This window comes from Oncorhynchus kisutch, linkage group LG26 (genome assembly GCF_002021735.2).
Source record: "Oncorhynchus kisutch isolate 150728-3 linkage group LG26, Okis_V2, whole genome shotgun sequence".
NCBI lineage: Eukaryota > Metazoa > Chordata > Actinopteri > Salmoniformes > Salmonidae > Oncorhynchus > Oncorhynchus kisutch.
Window position 1 is genome coordinate 4,877,231 of NC_034199.2, and position 19,000 is coordinate 4,896,230.

The 19,000-nt window shown below is 42.6% G+C and overlaps 1 protein-coding gene across 4 annotated transcripts in view; it reads left to right on the top strand.

Moving 5' to 3' along the window:
- The window catches only part of LOC109870641 (uncharacterized), a 49,794-nt gene that overhangs the window by 17,232 nt on the left and 13,562 nt on the right, over positions 1 to 19,000 (top strand). For all 4 annotated transcript variants that reach the window (XM_031805954.1, XM_031805956.1, XM_031805957.1 and 1 more), the window contains exons 23-50: positions 2,900 to 3,511; positions 5,550 to 6,167; positions 7,071 to 7,670; positions 7,833 to 8,450; positions 8,739 to 9,073; positions 9,277 to 9,355; positions 9,462 to 9,607; positions 9,915 to 10,007; positions 10,407 to 10,460; positions 10,785 to 10,856; positions 10,980 to 11,006; positions 11,134 to 11,178; positions 11,498 to 11,551; positions 11,675 to 11,737; positions 12,091 to 12,156; positions 12,397 to 12,450; positions 12,623 to 12,658; positions 13,720 to 13,782; positions 14,115 to 14,177; positions 14,980 to 15,042; positions 15,380 to 15,442; positions 16,538 to 16,588; positions 16,786 to 16,821; positions 17,030 to 17,092; positions 17,392 to 17,454; positions 18,014 to 18,046; positions 18,170 to 18,206; positions 18,429 to 18,934. In XM_031805954.1, coding sequence (XP_031661814.1) covers positions 2,900 to 3,511; positions 5,550 to 6,167; positions 7,071 to 7,670; positions 7,833 to 8,450; positions 8,739 to 9,073; positions 9,277 to 9,355; positions 9,462 to 9,607; positions 9,915 to 10,007; positions 10,407 to 10,460; positions 10,785 to 10,856; positions 10,980 to 11,006; positions 11,134 to 11,178; positions 11,498 to 11,551; positions 11,675 to 11,737; positions 12,091 to 12,156; positions 12,397 to 12,450; positions 12,623 to 12,658; positions 13,720 to 13,782; positions 14,115 to 14,177; positions 14,980 to 15,042; positions 15,380 to 15,442; positions 16,538 to 16,588; positions 16,786 to 16,821; positions 17,030 to 17,092; positions 17,392 to 17,454; positions 18,014 to 18,046; positions 18,170 to 18,206; positions 18,429 to 18,934 — 4,613 coding nt within the window. The remainder of the gene's footprint in view (positions 1 to 2,899; positions 3,512 to 5,549; positions 6,168 to 7,070; positions 7,671 to 7,832; positions 8,451 to 8,738; positions 9,074 to 9,276; positions 9,356 to 9,461; positions 9,608 to 9,914; positions 10,008 to 10,406; positions 10,461 to 10,784; positions 10,857 to 10,979; positions 11,007 to 11,133; positions 11,179 to 11,497; positions 11,552 to 11,674; positions 11,738 to 12,090; positions 12,157 to 12,396; positions 12,451 to 12,622; positions 12,659 to 13,719; positions 13,783 to 14,114; positions 14,178 to 14,979; positions 15,043 to 15,379; positions 15,443 to 16,537; positions 16,589 to 16,785; positions 16,822 to 17,029; positions 17,093 to 17,391; positions 17,455 to 18,013; positions 18,047 to 18,169; positions 18,207 to 18,428; positions 18,935 to 19,000) is intronic.

Genomic DNA, 19,000 nt, shown 5'->3' on the forward strand with positions numbered 1-19,000 from the left:
GATTTTTCTTTGAATATTCAGAGTGAATCCTTCCACTTTGCATTCATGCTTATGCTTGGTATTATTACCACCTTTTTTTCTAGAAAACTTTTTCATTCTTTATTTCATTGTTCTCCTCAAATTCTTTCAGCATAGTCTTTACTAAGGGTCTCTTTTTTGCAGCAATTGAATTTACTTCAACTCTCTGGAATGCATTCGCTTCAATCAGCTGCAGTTGTTTACCAGAGATATAGTATATTAATGTATTATCTTATAAAATCATTATTCCTTCGTAAGTTCTATTTACATTCATTGAATATCTGTTCCCCACTTGAAGTAAAGTACCAAAAAGAGGCATTGTATTCCTTCTGGGTGGTTCTGATGGCACCAGGAGTGTATTCCTAGAGATGCGTGATTTTGTACAAAAAGTTGTGGACAAACTCAATGTGGAGGAAACCAAAGATCAAGTTTCGGTGGTCCAGTACAGCAGAGATCTAGAGGTCCACTTCTATCTAAACACTTATACAACAGTACATCAAGGACAATGTTTTCACTGCTTCAGCTGGAAGTAGACGCTTGCTTGGTGTTCCACAGGTTTTAGTCATTTTAAGTGGAGCAAGATCCAGAGACCCAATTAGCAATGCTGCTCATGCTCTGAAACAACAGGGTATCATGGTCATCACCATCGGTTCAACAGCTACAGAAATCGATGAGCTGCAAACTCTTTCTTTCAAACCTTCTTTGGCATTTACATTTTCAGAATACTTTGATCTTTATAGACTGGAGAATCAGCTTTTATCCTCAATGAGAATCACAACTTTGAAATGTTCTGGCATTTTGGGTAAGGGATGTCAGAAACACTTTTCAGATAATAACTTATTGAAACTCGTGAATCCCATGTGAATAATGTAATTGCCCCGCCGTTGATTGGCATTGTTCTCCAACGTAAGAACAATGTGTAATTTTCTTCTCCTTAGGAAAAGCAGGCTCAAATTGTTTATTTTCTTTTGATGATATCACTTTTCCCTAAGACAAAACAAGATTGTAGAATCTTGGTGGTGTATTTAGAGACTTAATTTGCCACTGTCCTCAACACAGAGGACAATGTGCTCTGTTCGCCTGCAATATATAGCATGTGATGGTAATTCATCTGTGCTCCTTTCTTATTTGCTTGACTTTTTGCTGCATTTTAAAACAAAATGCTGCGTATTTTAAGATTCGTGCATCACATCTTTTAAAGTGTCAATCCTCGATTGACTCTCACCACTCTATGCTGGAAAAAAAACATTTCTTCATTTGTTTCACTGGTTCTTTTTTTGCTATGCCAAATGGTTATAGCATGTCAACCCCCTGTCCCCCTTTAGTACTGATATGACGAGTTGCATCTTGTTAAATCCACATGTACTATTCTCCCTAGTGGAATCGCGGATTGGACGACGTGATGTTGTGTTCCTCATCGACGGCTCAGACAGCAGTCGGAGTGGGTTTCCTGCTATGCGAGACTTTGTACGAAGAGTTGTGGAAAACCTTGACGTTGCCGAAGACAGAGACAGAGTAGCAGTGATCCAGTTCAGCAGTGACGCTGTAGTGTACTTCTACTTGAGTTCCTTTTCATCCAAGGACACTGTCATCAGCAAGATACGATCATTAAGACATAAGGGAGGAAAATCACGCAACACTGAGACAGCTCTACAGTATGTTAAGGACAATGTCTTTAGCACCATCTCTGGAAGCCGACATCTTGAAGGTGTTCCACAAGTACTGATACTGCTCACAGGAGGACCCTCCAGCGATAGTGCTAGGCAGCCGGCTTCAACACTTAAAGATCTTGGCATTTTGAGCTTTAGTATTGGCACAGACTCAGCTGGTCTTCCCACCACTGCTCATAATTTTGTTTTTCCAATCACTGACTTTGGAGAGCTTCCAGACATCTTATTAGATGTACTGTTCACTTTAAAGCATACCACTCGTATTGGTAAGTAACCTTATTTTTCTAAGTGTCACTTGTCTATTCTCTTCATATTGGAAAGACAATTTGGTGACATCCAAAGAACTATGGAATAATCGAAAGTTAGTCAATGAGTTAATTTGAAAATAAAACATGAGTCGTTATGCAAAACACAGCCTATATTTATTGTAATGTATAGCTCAACCTGAAGAAACCACCAAGAAGGATGTTGTCTTCTTGTTTGATGGATCTGATGACATTATAAATGAGTTCCCAGTTATACAAGACTTTATACTGAGAGCTGTTGAGAAGCTCAATGTGAATGAGAACAAAGACCGAATTTCTGTGGTCCAGTACAGCAAGGATGCCATGGTCAATTTCTATTTCAACACTTATGCATCCAAAAACAAGGTTATGAATGCAATCAGAGGCATCACACTTAAAGGAGGGAGACCCCTTAACACTGGAGCAGCTCTTCAGTTTGTCAGGGACAATGTCTTTACCTCTTCCTCTGGCAGCAGGCACATGGAGGGTGTTCCACAAATACTAATTTTGATTAGTGGTGGGAAGTCTAGTGATAGTGTTGAACGCTCAGCGATCGCGCTAAAGCGTATTGGTGTGGTCCCTGTCAGTATTGGCCTTAGAAATGCTGACTACAGGGAGATGCAGTCAATCTCTTATTCCCCTAATGAAACATTTTCTGTCCGTGACATGCGGAACCTCCAAAACATCCAGACAGAGCTCTTTTCTGCTTTGTCAAGACTTGTCAAAGCCAGGTATCCTGATCCTACCATATTCATTAGCTCGGGAGGTAAGACACTTAGAAGCAAAGTCCTTCAGCTGAAGTGTTCAATCATTGTTTGCAAAAGGATATTGAACATTGTTTTAAAAAATACTTTTGAAATGTATTAGCCCACCTACTACAAACGGAGCAGTGGTTTATTAAAAATGTTTGTTCTCCCTTCCTTTTAGCTGAGTCTCAGGGTCCCAAGAAGGATATCGTCTTCCTTGTTGATGGCTCAGATGGCGTCGGAAGGGAGTTCCCCATCATCCAGGAGTTCATCAGCTCAATCGTGAAGAACCTCAATGTGGGCGAGAACAAGATCAGGATTGGTGTGGTGCAGTATGGCGACTCCCCCAATGCAGATATCTACCTAAACTCCCACTCAACCAAGGAGAGTGTTATGAATGCTGTCAAGGGACTGAGGCAGCGAGGCGGCCGGGAACGTAACCTGGGTCAGGCAGTGGAGTTTGTCAGCAGTGAAGTGCTGAATGTTCGACGTGGCGGCAGGAAGGAGGAGGGTGTTCCACAGTTCCTGATTGTCGTTTCTGGTGGAAGGTCCACAGATGATATCCGTCGACCTGCGACCTCACTGAAGAGGTCAGGCGTTTTGCCCTTCAGCATCGGGACCAGAGATGTAAACTCTCAGGAGCTTCAGGTTGTTTCCTATGTTCCCAACTTTGCATACACTGTGGATGACCTCCCTGGCCTGTACACAGTCCAGGACAAACTGATCTCCACGCTCACAGAGATGTCCGATGACGACATTGCCAGGCTACGTCCTGTTTTCCCAACTCCGGATGGTAATGCCCTCTCTTGCTGTCATTAATGTGTTTTATAGGATTAATGTCTGTTTGAATTTCATTCACAATATTTTTGCACATTTTATGGAATATTTGGACAACACTTCACAGTAGTGGCCAGTGGTTGGCTAATTACCAGGTCGCGTATGTGTCAAATTGTCATAAAAACATCATGATTGATTGTTGCTCTCATGAACCCAAAGCAATCTGCCTTATCCCAAGGGTTCTCAGCTATAAGCACCTCTTACCGGTGGGGCCATGTGAGCAACAATCCTGACTCTTATTTAGAAACATCAATAATCATCACTTGCGATAGTTTTTAAAACATTTGTATCTTTCATATCAGTGAGAAATAATCTTTAAAATAAAAAGATACACTTACTTTAGCAGCTTTGCACAGATCCATACGGCTGTCTCTCTCCATCCGAAAAACTACACTTCCGCTACACTTCCTCCCCAGTTACACTTACACACAGGTGTTTGAGCATGCTAGATAACTAATTAGCACAGGTGGTTGTCTCTGTCTTCCATCTGTCTTCCGTAAACAAACGCTGTAACATGGCAGTGTGGGAACACTAAACCTATAAAAGTGTAATTTAGTATTTTGTTTTTTAAAGATTATTTCTCAATGATATGAAAGATACGTTCCTTATGTTTCCAAAACCGTACTGCAAACGATGCGGTCAGAAGATGTCTTCATGAATAATCGCTAAAGGAAGTTAGCTTCTATGAATAGGCTAGATGGATTGTACATAATCAAACATGTTTTATGCCAAGTTTTCAAACTTTCTTGAGAAGAGGCCTATTTAACACCTCATGAGTAAGCATATCACTGTAAAGTCCACAGGTGTTGTATTTGGGTTGTGTTCGGTGCATGTGACCAATACAATTTGATTTGACTGAATTGACGAGTGCCCAATTATATATATATTGTATATTAGATTTTTTGCAATTAAACAAACACTTTACATCTGAGTGTATAAGGTATTATTGGAAATACCTGGGTCTTGTGCTTTGAATTAATACAATTTAGCTGCCCTCCAGGGGATAGTAGTGGTACTACACCCCAAAATGATGTCACCATCCATGCTACATTTTAACTGGTTTAAATGGACCTACACTGACTTTAGCATTACTTATGTCTTTTGCTGTATTGTTATTCCATGTCGGACAGAGGAGGCCAACGCCACAGTGAAATTCATGCATGGAGTAGTACAGAAATTTGCACCATTTGGTGATTCTTTTTTTTTTTTACCACCACTCATAACTTCATAATACATACTATTGACTTCTATCCCGGTATAGCAAATATAGGTGAATAATTGTGCTTCAAGGTGGTCAGTTGAGGAGGTTTTACATTTTTGCATGGGAAACCCTAATCCACTAATTACTGCACATGGCGCCACTTTGTTCTGGACAGGATAGCTATCTGTTTAGAACGGGCTCATGAGGTATCGGCAGGGGCACAAAAATAATTATCTCTTAGCTAACACACAAGTTCAACCAAACAAAGTGCTGGTACAATACTATTTCTTGAAGGCAATGCAGTCTCCAGAGACCAAAAACAACAATTCTGCTAAATGTGCTCATGTGGTAGAGTGTTTACAGCTTTGATTGATGTTAGCTACCAGTGGGTTAAAATGGAAAACAACAGGTTATTTTACTGGGGAGTTTGTCAAAACAGCACTACAGAGCTAGCTGTTTTACATTCGGATTCACTGTTAATGGGATTCAGTCATCGACATCACCACCTGTGATACTGTAGTCTAGTTGAATATCAATTAAAACTGTTTCTCAAATGTTACCAATAATAATGTATTATTAACATTAATGATAGATTAAAACTAGATTATATCTTTTAACTTTTTAAAACAGATCAGTAGTCAAAAGGATCGATGCAAGGTGAAAACATAGTTATTATGAAGTACAATTAGAACATAAAATATCATCATAACGAATTTGGTTTATATCTATGCCCTAATGCAGCTCAATTTGTGTTGCTAACAAACACATTTGATGTGCTTGTCTTCTCCCACAGTCATAGTACCCACTGGCGGAGAAAAGAGGGATGTGGTTTTCCTCATTGACGGCACAACAGCTGTGCGCAGCGAGTTCCCCGCCATCCGTGACATGATCGGGAGGGTCGTGGAAAAGCTGGACGTGGGTCTGGATCGGGTGAGGGTGTCAGTGGTGCAGTACAGCGACGATGCCAAAACGGAGTTCCTCTTGAACGAGCACTCCACCAAAGATGAGGTCCGCCAAGCCACGAGGAAGATTCAGAGCAGGGGTGGAAACCGTCTAAACACTGGCCGTGCCCTCGATTGGGTCTCCAAGAACATCTATCAGAGATCAGCCGGTAGCCGCATCGAGGAGGGTGTGCCTCAGTTCCTCATTCTAGTCACGGGGGGAAAGTCCAACGACGACGTCTCTGGACCAGCCAACCAGCTGAAGACCAACCTGGTTGCCCCTCTTGCCATCGGGGCAAAGAATGCCGACCCCAACGAACTGAGGCAAATCTCCCTGAAGCCAGAATTTGCCTACTCCATTAACAACTTTGGGCAGCTTCCAACAGTGGAGCAGCAGCTTATTGCTTCAGTCAACACCATGACCACCACTGACATCTCCAGTAGTTTTGTTCCTCCTGTTTTGGATATTGGTAAGAGATTCTACATTATTTAACCCAATGCAGTTTCTAAATAGTGCTGACCCATCAAATATATTTTTGAATGTAGCTAAGTTTCCATCCAATTGGTGACAGATTAGAATTTTCTCAAATCTGCATAAAACAATATGAAAATGTTCACACCCGAGTGTGGCGCAGCAGTCTAAGGCACTGCATCTCAGTGCTAGAGGCGTCACTACAGACCCTGTTTCGATCCTAGGCTGTATTGTTTTGTAACAAAACAAAATGCATTATATAGTGAATGTGCCCTCTTTGGTCTTGGCACGTGTGCTCTAGCCAACAGCTCCCAGATACAGTGCGGGAATATTTTTCAAATGGCAGCCAAGCCTCGATCATCATGTCACCAGAATAAGACTCTCAATATTTATTGGAAAGGAGCATCAAGCTCATCACTGTGTACTTTCACCACCATGTGAAGTTCATCATAATTAATTTAATCTGTAGCTTAATAAACTACATGCTTTCCCGAGTCATAGTGGAAGGACTACACAACATATAATCGCGTGACTCCAAGTTTACTTTTGGTATGATGGTTATATCAATACTTGCGCGTAAAGGTCAACTTCCACCTCCTTTTCTCAAATAATTCATTTTACAGACACAGAAAGATCCCACCCTGACTAGTGTATTTTGTTTTGTCAACATTTGGAAAGTCTACCGATAAAATAGCTGTTTCCATCAGGCCTGTTGTGACATGTTTTATCCAACATGTACTTTTCCCTGAATAAAAAGGTTGGATGGAAACCTGTTTTTATATTTTGTATGGTATCGCCTCAACTGTTACAATCCCCTTTGTTTACATTTTTAAATACTTTTCTGCCAACATAAAAAGTAAAACCCCACTTGCTTGACCTTTTTTTCTGTTCTACTTCTCAGCTAACCTCAACATGGGGAGGAAGGACATCATCTTCCTCATAGACGGCTCGGACACCACAGGGTCCAGTGGCATCGCCCACATCCGTGACTTCATCCTCAACATCGTTCAGCAGCTGGATGTGCAACCTGACCAGGTTCGGGTCGCTGTTGTCCAATACTCTGACAAGGTCAAGACGGATTTCTCTCTCAATTCCCACAACAACAAGCCAGCTGTGCTCTCTGCCATCAAAAGACTACGCCAGCAGGGTGGCAGATCGTCCGATTTAGCCAAAGCCATCGAGTATGTGATCAGGAACGAGCTGAAATCCTCAGCGGGTGTCCGGCTTGCGGAGGCCTCCCAGCACCTAGTGGTCCTCACCGGCGGGAGGTCCCCCACTGACGTGTCTGTGTATGGCCCTTTGCTCAAAGGCTCTCGGGTCAACTGCATTGGCATTGGGGCTGGCGGAGCAGACTCCAGGCAGCTCAACCAGATTGCCACCAACTCTGCCGATGTTCTTCAGGTACCTAATTTCCCCGGCTTGCCTACCATTAAGGAGAGGTTCATTGCCAGGCTCAATGGGACAATCCCCGAGGAGGCCCCTACAGAAACTGATGACCCAAGTAAGTGAAACCACAAAGAATGAATTCTCGCCTTATTCTGTATAATAAATGTACTGATAAATATTGAATAATAGCCAAATAAATACTGTGAATAGGATTCAACATGGCACCTCTCTTTCACTCTATCCCTCTCCGTCACTCTCTCTCTCTGTTTTCTCTCAGCTTCAGGACTCCCGAAAGCCAAGGCTGCTGACATCGTGTTCTTGGTGGATGGCTCCATCAACCTTGGCAAGGACAACTTCAAGGAAGTGATGGAGTTTATCCTGAACCTTGTAGACCTCTTCTTCACCGAGCGTGACAACCTGCAGATTGGCCTGGCCCACTATGCCACCGACGTCACCGACGTCTTCTACCTCAACACCTACAAGACCAAGGATGACATCATCAGCGCCCTTAGTCGCACAGAGTACAAGGGGGGCCGCAGGATCAACACGGGTGCTGCCATTCGCCACGTGCAGGAGAACCACTTCATCAAATATAAAGGCAGCAGGAAGGATGAGGGCATCCCCCAGATCCTGATGATCGTCACTGGTGGAAAGTCATCCGACGATGGCAAGACTGCCGCTCTGGGGTTGAAGGCCACCGGTGTCCGTATCTACGCCGTTGGTGTGGGCGACATTGAGGACGAGTTGAACAACCTGGCAAGCGAGGCCTCCACGGTGGCCAGGGCGAGCACGTTCATGGAGCTCTCTGAGCTCAACGAGCAGATCTTGGAAACATTGGACGACGAGGTGAAGGGAATCAAGCTGTGCACTGGTGTGAGCCAGGAACCCTCAAAAGGTGAGGATCACAGATATTTGACCCTATCTTTCCCCTAGTGTTGGTGTTAGGAGGACATATCTTGTCAGATCTATGTCAATTCCTCCTGCTTGTTTTACTTAAATCCTTTACTTTCATATAGAACATTGATTTTAAAAAAATTGCTATGCTTTAGAATGACTCAGGTAATAGCAGACCGCATATGGATTGTAAACATCTGGTAAACATCTACATTACAAAACATAGTACAGAGAAGCTCCAAACACCAACCACCAATCAACCTCTTCTCTCTCTCTCTCTCTCTTTCAGCCTGCAGTCTGGAGGTGTTGGTGGGCTTCGACGTGTCCTCGCAGAACATCTTCCAGGCCCAGAGGATCCTGGAGTCCAAGATGGGTGCCATCCTCCAGAGGATCACCAAGATGACGGGCATCAGTTGCTCATCAGGACAGATCCCCTCGATCCAGGTGGGCATCCTGGCCATGGATAGCGCCTCGGAACCTGTCCACCTGGAGTTCACGGACAACGCCGACATGCTGTTTGAGGCATTCCGGGCCCTGCGCAATCGCGGCCCCTATGTCCTCAATGCCAAGACCATTTCCGCATACGGTTCAAGGTTCAAAAGCCGAGCCGCAGACGCAGTCAAGGTGTGTCTGCCTGTCTCTTTTTTAAATAAATTTAATTAATATCTTCACACACAGGGAACGGTGTGAGTAGAGTAGATTGAAGTCTGTAATTTATCTTTTTTGGTTAAGTTCGACTTGAGAGTGAAGCAAACTTATTGAAATAAATGCCATTCATTATTAGTAAAATTAAATTGTATGATTGCCTCCCCCCCAACCACGCACAGGTTGTGATCCATCTGACTGATGGTCTGGATGGCCAGTATAACGAAATGAAGAGAGGAGTTGAAGAACTTAAGATTTCAGGTGAGGATACGTCTTATGGCTGGATTATTGGATTGCTATGGCTGTTGAAACTACTGAGAAAGATCCTGGACAAAGATAATTAAATATGTGTTTTGTGCCATGTTAGGTGTGAACAGCTTCATCCTGGTGGGTCTGGAGCGGGTACCCAGGTTTGAGGAGGCTGTGCTGCTGGAGTTTGGCCGAGGCTTCAGGTACACCAGACCCCTCCGAGTCAATGTCATGGACCTGGACTACGAGCTTCTGGAGGAACTGGTGAGTGCTGTCACTGTCACTCTCTACAGAAACGGTTCTCGTACTTGTACCTGTACCATACAGTCCAACTCAGCCATGTAACCCAACTGTGCCACACACATGCTTTTAGGAATGAACCTGGAGAAAGTCTAAGGACTAATCTACTGTACAGTATGACCACGTTGAACATTAGGAAGATACTTGAAGTCGTAGTCAAGTCACAGATATGCAGTTTTGGATTGAGTGGATAATCAACCAATTTTGGCTGAACACAGAAAATGTTTTGTCCCATCTTAAATTCCAACTTTATATTTATTCCAATTTACAGGACAACATTGCTGAGAGGGAGTGCTGTGCAGTGCCATGTAAATGCACCGGCACAAGGGGAGACCGAGGAGCAGTCGGGCTTGGAGGATCCAAGGTTACTAATGTGCTTTGTTATTATTACTTGAACTTAACTACAGTATACTAATACACAATCTTAGGAAAAAGGGTTCCAAAAGGGTTCTTCAGCTGACCCCATAGGATAACTATTTTTGGTTCCAGGTTGAACTCTTTTGAGTTCCATGTAGAACCCTCTGTGGAAAGGGTTCTACATTCAACCCAAAAGGGTTCTACCTGGAACCAAAAATAGTTCTTCAAAGGGTTCTCCAATGGGGACAGCAGAAGAACCCTTATTGGTTTTAAATGTACCTTTTTTCGAAGAGTGTACTTAAGTGTGTAAAAATGTATTGGGAAATATAAATGCCTTGTGAAAGACTATTGTGATGAGTTAGTTATACAGTGCAGATTTATGCATAATACGCTTCTTATCTTGCAGGGCAGCCCAGGTGGAGCAGGCGGAGCAGGACATCCCGGAGACGAGGGAGGACCCGTAAGTCAGATTTCTGTTCATATCTGAAACAACTTTAACCTCACAAATATCTGTTCAGCTTTCTTCCTGCCTTCTTTAGTAAGACTGTACCCTCAGGCGACACTATGCACCTGCTCTGAAGTTTAAAAATAATAATAGTTGGATTTACAGTATATAGAGCCTTTCCGGTGCTCAAAGTGCTGTAACACATTGCTACACATTTCACCACCAATGTGTAGCACCTTAGGGTGATGAACGGCAACCATCATCAACCTCAATGCTATTCAATATAGTGTAAATGTTGTGTAACAGGTCATCTCTCTCTCTCTTCTCATCCTGTGACAGGGAGACAGAGGTCCTCCTGGTGTCAATGGAACGCAAGGTTTCCAGGGCTGTCCTGGACAGAGGGGCATCAAGGTAAGTACCCACTTAGCACTACTGTATCAATCAAAAGGTTAGCTGATGTGAAATCAAAACAGAATGTAATATCTTTTTTCATAAAATATGTAAGAATGTATCTCCTTTTTCTCAATTGATCAGGGTGGTCGTGGATACTCTGGAGAAAAGGTGAGTTTTAAAATATAAAAATCAATACTTTACTTCACCTGATAATAGATAATATATTGATCACATAATAGCTTTGTTTAAATGTTAGTGATGCGCATTACCCTCAATAACACTTGTCTTCTGTCAGGGGGAATATGGAGAGATCGGCCTGGATGGCATAAACGGAGAAGAGGTAAGAAAAACATAATTTATTTTACAATAAGATTTGTTTTTCTATGGCATTTGCTGAAAATGTATCCTAAAGTTAGAAGGTCATACAGAACTTTACGTGTACAGTTACAGCTTTTGACATATTGGCCTCATGTCAGAAGTGCTTTTGAAACCCTCCCTTTAATCCACGACTTTACAAAGCAAAATGTACAGTAAATCTAGCTTTGAATGCTTACGCTTACAAGACAGACCCACAGTAGTAAAGGCAAATATAATGACTTCTGATTGACTTTTAGACCACTCTTGAATGTGTGGCTGACTGATGTATTGCTTTCCACCAGGGCAAGAGTGGAGTCGCTGGACCCCCAGGAGACAGAGGGCACCCTGGGAGAAGGGTGAGTCCTCATGTGATCATTGCAACCTCATAAACATCCATTTCTGGCTACTTTTCCATGCATTCATTCATTTAAATTATTCTGATGTGCTTACCACTCACAAATGTGTGTTTCTGTGTTCAGGGACCCAAAGGAACTAAAGGACATGCAGGAGACATCGGGGATACAGGAATCAGAGGAGATCCTGTAAGTATCTGTTAACATCTGAAATACAGTACAGCCTTATTCCAGATTACATTTTACATTTCAGTAATTTAAGCGATTTACAGGAGCAATTAGGTTTAAGTGCCTTGCTCAACAGATCAGTGCTTGTTTTCATTACAGAATGATTTAGTTCAGGGCCAGGGATGGGAAAACTGATACTGGTTCAGTCTTCAGTTGGTGTTACCTTATAATGATAGCAGGAATCCCAATCATTGGGATTCATATGGTAGATATAACAGAGAAACCAACCAAATTTGTCAACAAAGTATTTTGTACTACATCATTAACAGCCAAACTGATTCTGAATCAGATTCCATTTGCTTTCTGTTTGCTAGGGAACCACAGGTCAAGATAACAATGTGGCTGGACCTAAAGGAGACCCAGGCGATGTCGGCCCAGTGGTAATGTCTTCCTCTCACCAAGCTAGTGTGTTAACTGCCTGTGGGGATTACAGTGTTTGAATAGGAAATTACCCATAAAGTAACCTTCTATTCTTAATGTTTTGTGTGCTGATTTGCAATTGCACAGTGAGTAGGAGTGAGCATCTTCACACCTCCTTTCCTGTTTAAGCCATCACTCTGTTTCTTTCACTGGTGTCACTTCCTGTTATTGTCATTGATGTACTTTGTCTTGAATCCCAGGGAGAGCCAGGGGAGGATGGTAAGAAGGGAGGCCCCGGTGAACCAGGCAGGACGGTATGACTACTCTCTCTCTTCTTCTCTATTACTAAAAGCGGTGTTATCTGATATTTGACTTAATATTTCTTTATACCGAATAGTTCATTTATCTATGCACCACCACATTATGAGGGAACTCAGTAATAACTGTGTCTGTATAATGTATTTTTCCCTGTTTGGATTGTATTAGGGTTCTGATGGTAGAAGAGGCCCACCTGGACAAGCTGTAAGTGAACCCTGAACCTTACCTCTGAACATACCCAGTCTTGATGCCTTGCATTAGCAAGCCTAATGTTGCATAACCAGGCTACATTGCTGTGCCTGATATCAGGGTAACCAGCCCTTCCACACCCAATGACCCATTGCCATGTGCACATTGACAGCACTTCCCATGCAGTCATCAGACTTAAATCATGGCCACTGTTAGGGTTTGTTCCTTTCGTCCTTGTCAATCATTATTGGCTCATTGGTGAAATTAGCATTATGTCAAGATCTTTAATTAAATCATTCAAAAACCTTTATTAATGCAATTGCAGACAGAAGTTGACAATCAGGAACATAGCACGCATGCTTAAGAGTAAGTTCTGCATCAAACAAAAGGTCTCCAGTTGTTTTATTAAACCCTCAGTCTAGCCTGGTGGTCACTACCTTTTTACTCCTGAGAACAAAACCCTGCCTACCAAACAATGGCTTTTAGTGCTATCTAAAAACTTAGCAGTAAACGTCCACTCCCCAAAGTTGATTTATTGTGGAATGTTTGACTAGTCTTATCTCTTTCACTCCCCTGCAGAGCTCCTTCTTCACAGTCACACATTTCTCAGAGGGACCTCTTTATAATGAGGCAGAGAGAGAGAATATGAAAACAACTGTGGAAAAATATTAAAACCTCAATGTATATGTATTGTTAATCTGTAGTCTAGGACCCTATAAATGTAAGGAGAGAGGGGTTTTATAACCCTTAATACAACATAAGTATAATCAATTATTCTAATACATCAAACATTTTGGTACAACCCTTATCATGACCCCTAGGTGAACCCGACACCACCATAATACACATACATGTACTATAGTGTGGGGCCACCATAATTAGCAGACATAGCATCCCCCTCTCCATTACTTTCTATGATCAAACTTAGCATATCTAGCTAGCGACTGTCCTTTAAATACGCTACTCAATTATCTACAGTAAACTCACTTCATCTAATCTCAATAAACTGATCATGTTTACTGAGGTCTAATCACATATCGTATTTAACCGAGACATGGGTTTCTCCTGTGTCATAGGGAAACCCTGGCAAACCCGGAGGCGATGGTGTGCAGGGAGAGCCTGGTATTGGAGGATCCAGAGTAAGTGCCTCCATACACTGTGTTTCTAGACTTGTTGACAGAACATTGTGTAGTTTGCGTTGTGCATGTTTATCGTCCCTTGCCAAAAAATCCATTACTGTCATTACACTTTTATTGGTATCAGTCATTACATGGGCTTTCATAGTAGCCATGTATATACAGAAGCTAAGGGGCTGAACTAAGTCCAACAGGCAGTTGAACTTCAGATTCAAATCACACTCACTCTGTAACTAAACACAATTTTTTATCCACCAAATCTATTGGTCACTTTGATTCTACAGGAGACCCGTCTCTGATGTAGACGTGTGTTTGTGATGCTTTGTCCTATTCAGGGCCAAGCTGGACCAATCGGTGCACCTGGAACCAGAGGTGAGGACGGGAACCCTGGACCAAGGGTAAGTGAACTACCAGCGCCATTTTAAATGTGGCACACTTCTGATATTGAAGGTTCTGCAGCATGTTAAGACCTCAGTCTCTTCTTTGTATCAAGACATACAGATAGATGTAGGATCTTAATTTGAGTCAGTTTGCTACAGCAGAAAAATAATCCTTTAGCAACAGGAAATGTGAATTATTATGTGGATTATAATTAATGGACATTTTTTGTAGGGGTTGAAACATTTGTCGTTAGGGCAAATTAATTACGAATGTAAAAATTCTCAACAACAGAAGATTGGACATATGTAGGCTTCTCAAAGGAACAGTGCCAATATTAACCCCTAAAACTTTGGTCCTAGTTATAGTAGATCTATCTAATCATTAATCTTTAACCTAATTGTTTGTGCCACAGAGTGATGAATTACCATAGGGTTTCGTGTCCTCTTTGATATTAGACGTTTTTTTGTTTGTTGACATTTAAGTTTGGACTTTGAGATGTACTGCACAGCGCCATATAACTTGATGAAAAGGCATCTAATTGGGAATCACAGTAAACACAAGCAATGTGCGGTTGGAAAGAAGTAACACATGTTCTGTAGGAAACGCAGACAAAATGAATGCATGTGCCTCGCAGCTGACATACAGGAAAAAAATGCTGACACTGTTAAGAGCACATTTCACATGTAGGGTCTGTAGGAGTGAATCTGCTTTGTAATCATGACATACGACAACACGCGTTGCTTCAGCATCTCTGTAACCTGACAGTGCCATGGTGTCAATGGTGAGAAGATTTTCTCAGATTTGTTTGTTTTATTCCAGGGTCCAGGAGGAGCCCAGGGAACCCCCGGAGACAAGGGCAGGAGAGGAGCTCTGGGTCGCAAGGTACAGAACTGATCATCATTGGCAACGCTCTAGTCTAGCCTATGCCTCACAGTCATCCCAGCCTTGTTTAGGTTACAGTATATTCACAACGGCCTAAGCCTCCCACTCTCCCGTTACTGGACACACATACACGGCCTATTAGAGTCAACACAGAATGATCCCTAACAAAAGTCCAGGCCCTGTGTCACATTTACTTCAAGTAACGGGGGTGAATGCAATTAAATCTGGAGGAAATCTCTGCGCGACTCAGAAGGAATGTTTTTTTCGAAGTGTGCTCTCTCTCTTTCTCTCTCTTTCCCTCTCTCTGCTTCTCATTCCTTGTATATCTGCATTATAGGGTGAGCCAGGAGAGCCCGGACCAAAAGGCATCGTGGGACCTCTGGGACCTCGTGGTGAGCCTGTAAGTCATTACATCACATTCTGTCAGCTAAACGCAATTGACACCTAGGGAAGATTAACAAACAGACTGACTATTAATCAGATCGTAGACTACACACGTGCAATACATCATAATTTAAAGTATGTTATTGGAGTTCGAATCATCTTTTCCCATTCTTATCCTATTTAGTGGATACATTTCTGAGATTAATTGTTTCTATTGTAGCCCTATGACATTTTATTAATATCAGCCCAGGCTTGTGACAGTGTGAAGTGTGCACTTGCACACTCCCCACTACAGATTTGAGCATAGTGTAAGTAAGGAATAAACATTGGTTGTAGGGAGTGTCCATCAATGTTCAAGGGATAGTTCACCCAAATTACAAATGTATATATATTGGTTTATTTACACTGTAAGCAGTCTATGGACTAGGTAAGACAGAAATCCATGCTTTGGTTTTGTTAACCTGGTCACGGTCCAGTGTTAAATCCATGAGAGGGAATGTGCAAGTAGTCAACTTTAGACATGCTCCAGTCTCTTGGGCTTTCTGATGGCAATCTGGACATCATCATCACGGCCAGTTCAAAGAGCAGCAAGATTTATGTCTGTATCTGAACTCCTCTCACTTCTTAGAACCTGGAGCATGTGTCTTTAATCTCTTAACTGGTATCATTTTGCTGAAGTGCTCGTACGTTCTGTCTCATTTCATTAGCCTCATACATGATCTGTCCCAATGCAGTGACTTAGTACACGGTACTAGTGCATAGTGTCCTGGTACTGGAATGATCATTTTAGATCAGTGCATACAGTTCTACTTCTCAACTATTATCTCAGTCTGTACATTAGACCTGGGTTCAAATAGTATTTCACAGCTTTCAAATATATGGAGTGTTTGCTTGTGTCTGCCTGGAGTGCCAGATGGGTGGGGTTTGAACTTTTGGAACCATACCATTGGACCGTTCCTTTGTGCCAGGCAAGCTCAATCAAGCACAGCTAAAGTATTTGAACCCCGGTCAGCTGTACATAGTGACATTGTTCATTGTTTAGCACACATGGTACTGTTAACTAAGATTGGGTCATTCGCTTTGCGCTAAACTCAGTATTCTCTTCTTACAGGGCGAAGATGGTCGAGATGGATTTGGTATCGCAGGACCCAAAGGAAGAAAGGTAAATAATCAATATGTGTGTTTGTCCCTCATATTCATCTGTACTAGTCCAATCTGCACCTACATAATTAATGCAATCACTAATATCCAACAAATTCAACCAATACATCAATGTTCGATGTTATAACGAGCTTGCATGATGTTAAATTGCCATTATCAACCCATGCTCAAATGCACTGACAAATGTCTTCCTTACAGGGTGATGAGGGCTTCCCAGGATTCCCAGGACCAAAGGTAATGTCAAGTACATCATCACCGTCACAGCTTACTCAGTTCAATTCAAGGATTGCTGAAATGAAGCGCACTGTTTCATTCAAATGATCTCAGGTGGAAATATAACATTTTCAACATCACCAATTTCATATTGGTCAAATTCAGATAGGTGTCTGTCTTATTGTTCCATGTGACAGTTCCCACACTGATGTTTCTTGTCACCATGCAGGGGGCGGCAGGTGATGGAGGAAACAATGGCGGACCAGGACCCATAGGAAACCGTGGCCAGAGGGTGAGTGCTTTAGCTGGGGCGGGAGACTGGGATGAGGGGTGCTGTGTGCAATGGGTGTTTCTTAACTGATAATATAACTAAAACAACCACTGTGGTATGTGTTTGTTTTACCTAACTGAGTTGAATGCACTGACTATAAGTAACTCTGGCTAAGAGTGTCTGCTAAATTGCCAAATAGAAATGTAAAAATATCAAGGTAGAGTGTACCATACAGTATGGGTAAATTGATGCATACATTTGGAATGAAATCATACAACTTTTAAATCTGACTTTTAACGCTGTTGTATTGCTTTTTCTAGGGTGTTTCAGGTGAAATCGGTACTACGGGTCAAAAGGGAGAGGTTGGATACCCCGGGCCTTATGTAAGTACTGACTTTTACAGTGGGTCCCTTTCTCAGACCCATATTTAATCATGGTCCTGGACTAAAAAGCACGTCCAATTGAGATTCTCCACTTATAATGCGTTTTAGTCCCGGCTTAATCTGGATCCAGGAAACCAGCCGCATGTGTTCACAACACTTTATAAACCTTATATTCTCTCCTTGGCCCTGCATAATAATCCATAACTGTATAGATATTCATAGTCATGACTTTATAGTCTAAGACATTGCTAGCAGTTTAATTCAGCTCTAGGAAGAGGCTATCAATATTTACCCAGAAAATGAAATATCTTGACCTCCCACATAATGTCACATTATAAAATCTCCATACGTAATTTTGTAACATTCACAGTCTTTGGAGGTTTGCCAAGCAGTATATGTATTGTATATAACGTCATTACAAACTGTTCACTGTTTATATAATGGACACAAATAATGGTGTTGTTATCTGGAGCGGTGCCAGGCCTGAGAAAGTAGCCTAGTGCTTTGTCTCCTTCCAGCTGTGTCCATCTGTTCAACTCTGCTGTTTGTCTTCCCACAGGGCCAGAAAGGACCGAGAGGACCTGGCGTTGTGGTAGGAATCCATTTATCAGACAGAAGACATTTTGTATAGGAAAATTGACCAAAGTTTACATGTGTGGAATATGTACTGTACAATGTCTTAACATCGGTTTGAAATTGTCTGTTTTCTCCTTAGCAATGTGACCTTGTGAAGAAAATCAGAGACAACTGTCGTAAGTACAAAATGCTTACACTGATCACCATGTAATATACCATATTTAATGTATTAATTGGCAGTAGAAGGGGCGGTAGGGGCATCAACAACCGTATGTCGTGTAAAACCACCTCAGATACACACTGCATAACCGACCTCACTAGCCCCAAAACGTCAACATTTATTGACATATGAGTACGAATGCCCCTAAACTTGTTTTTCTTTTTCATTTTATTCTCAGCTTGCTGCTATGGTCAACAGGAGTGCCCTCTCTACCCCACTGAGCTAGCCTTCGCCCTGGATGCCTCAGACGGCGTGGGTCGGCCTGCCTTCAACAACATGCGTGATGCCGTGCTCCGCCTGGTCGGCAACATCACCATCTCCGAGAGCAATTGCCCACGCGGTGCCCGCGTGGCCCTCACCCTCTACAACAACGAGGTGACCACCGAGATCCGCTTTGCCGATGCGCTGAAGCGCCGCTCCCTGGTGCAGCGCGTGGAAGGCTTGCAGGCATTACAGACGCGCAAACAGCGCAGCCTGGAGACGGCCATGAACTTCCTGGCGCAGAACACCTTCAAGAGGGTGCGCAGCGGCTTCCTCATGAGGAAGGTGGCCATATTCTTTGTCAACGGGCCAGTGAAGGATCAGCGGGCAGTCAGCGCCGCGGCCCTCCGTCTCTATGACTCCGGCATCGCCTCGGTGTTTCTGGTCAACAAAGAGGATGGCCAGCTTACCAGAGCCCTGAAGGTAATGTAAATGATGCCGAAATAAACCCCTCTTCCATAGGGTAAAGTTTTGCTCTGATACCATAAC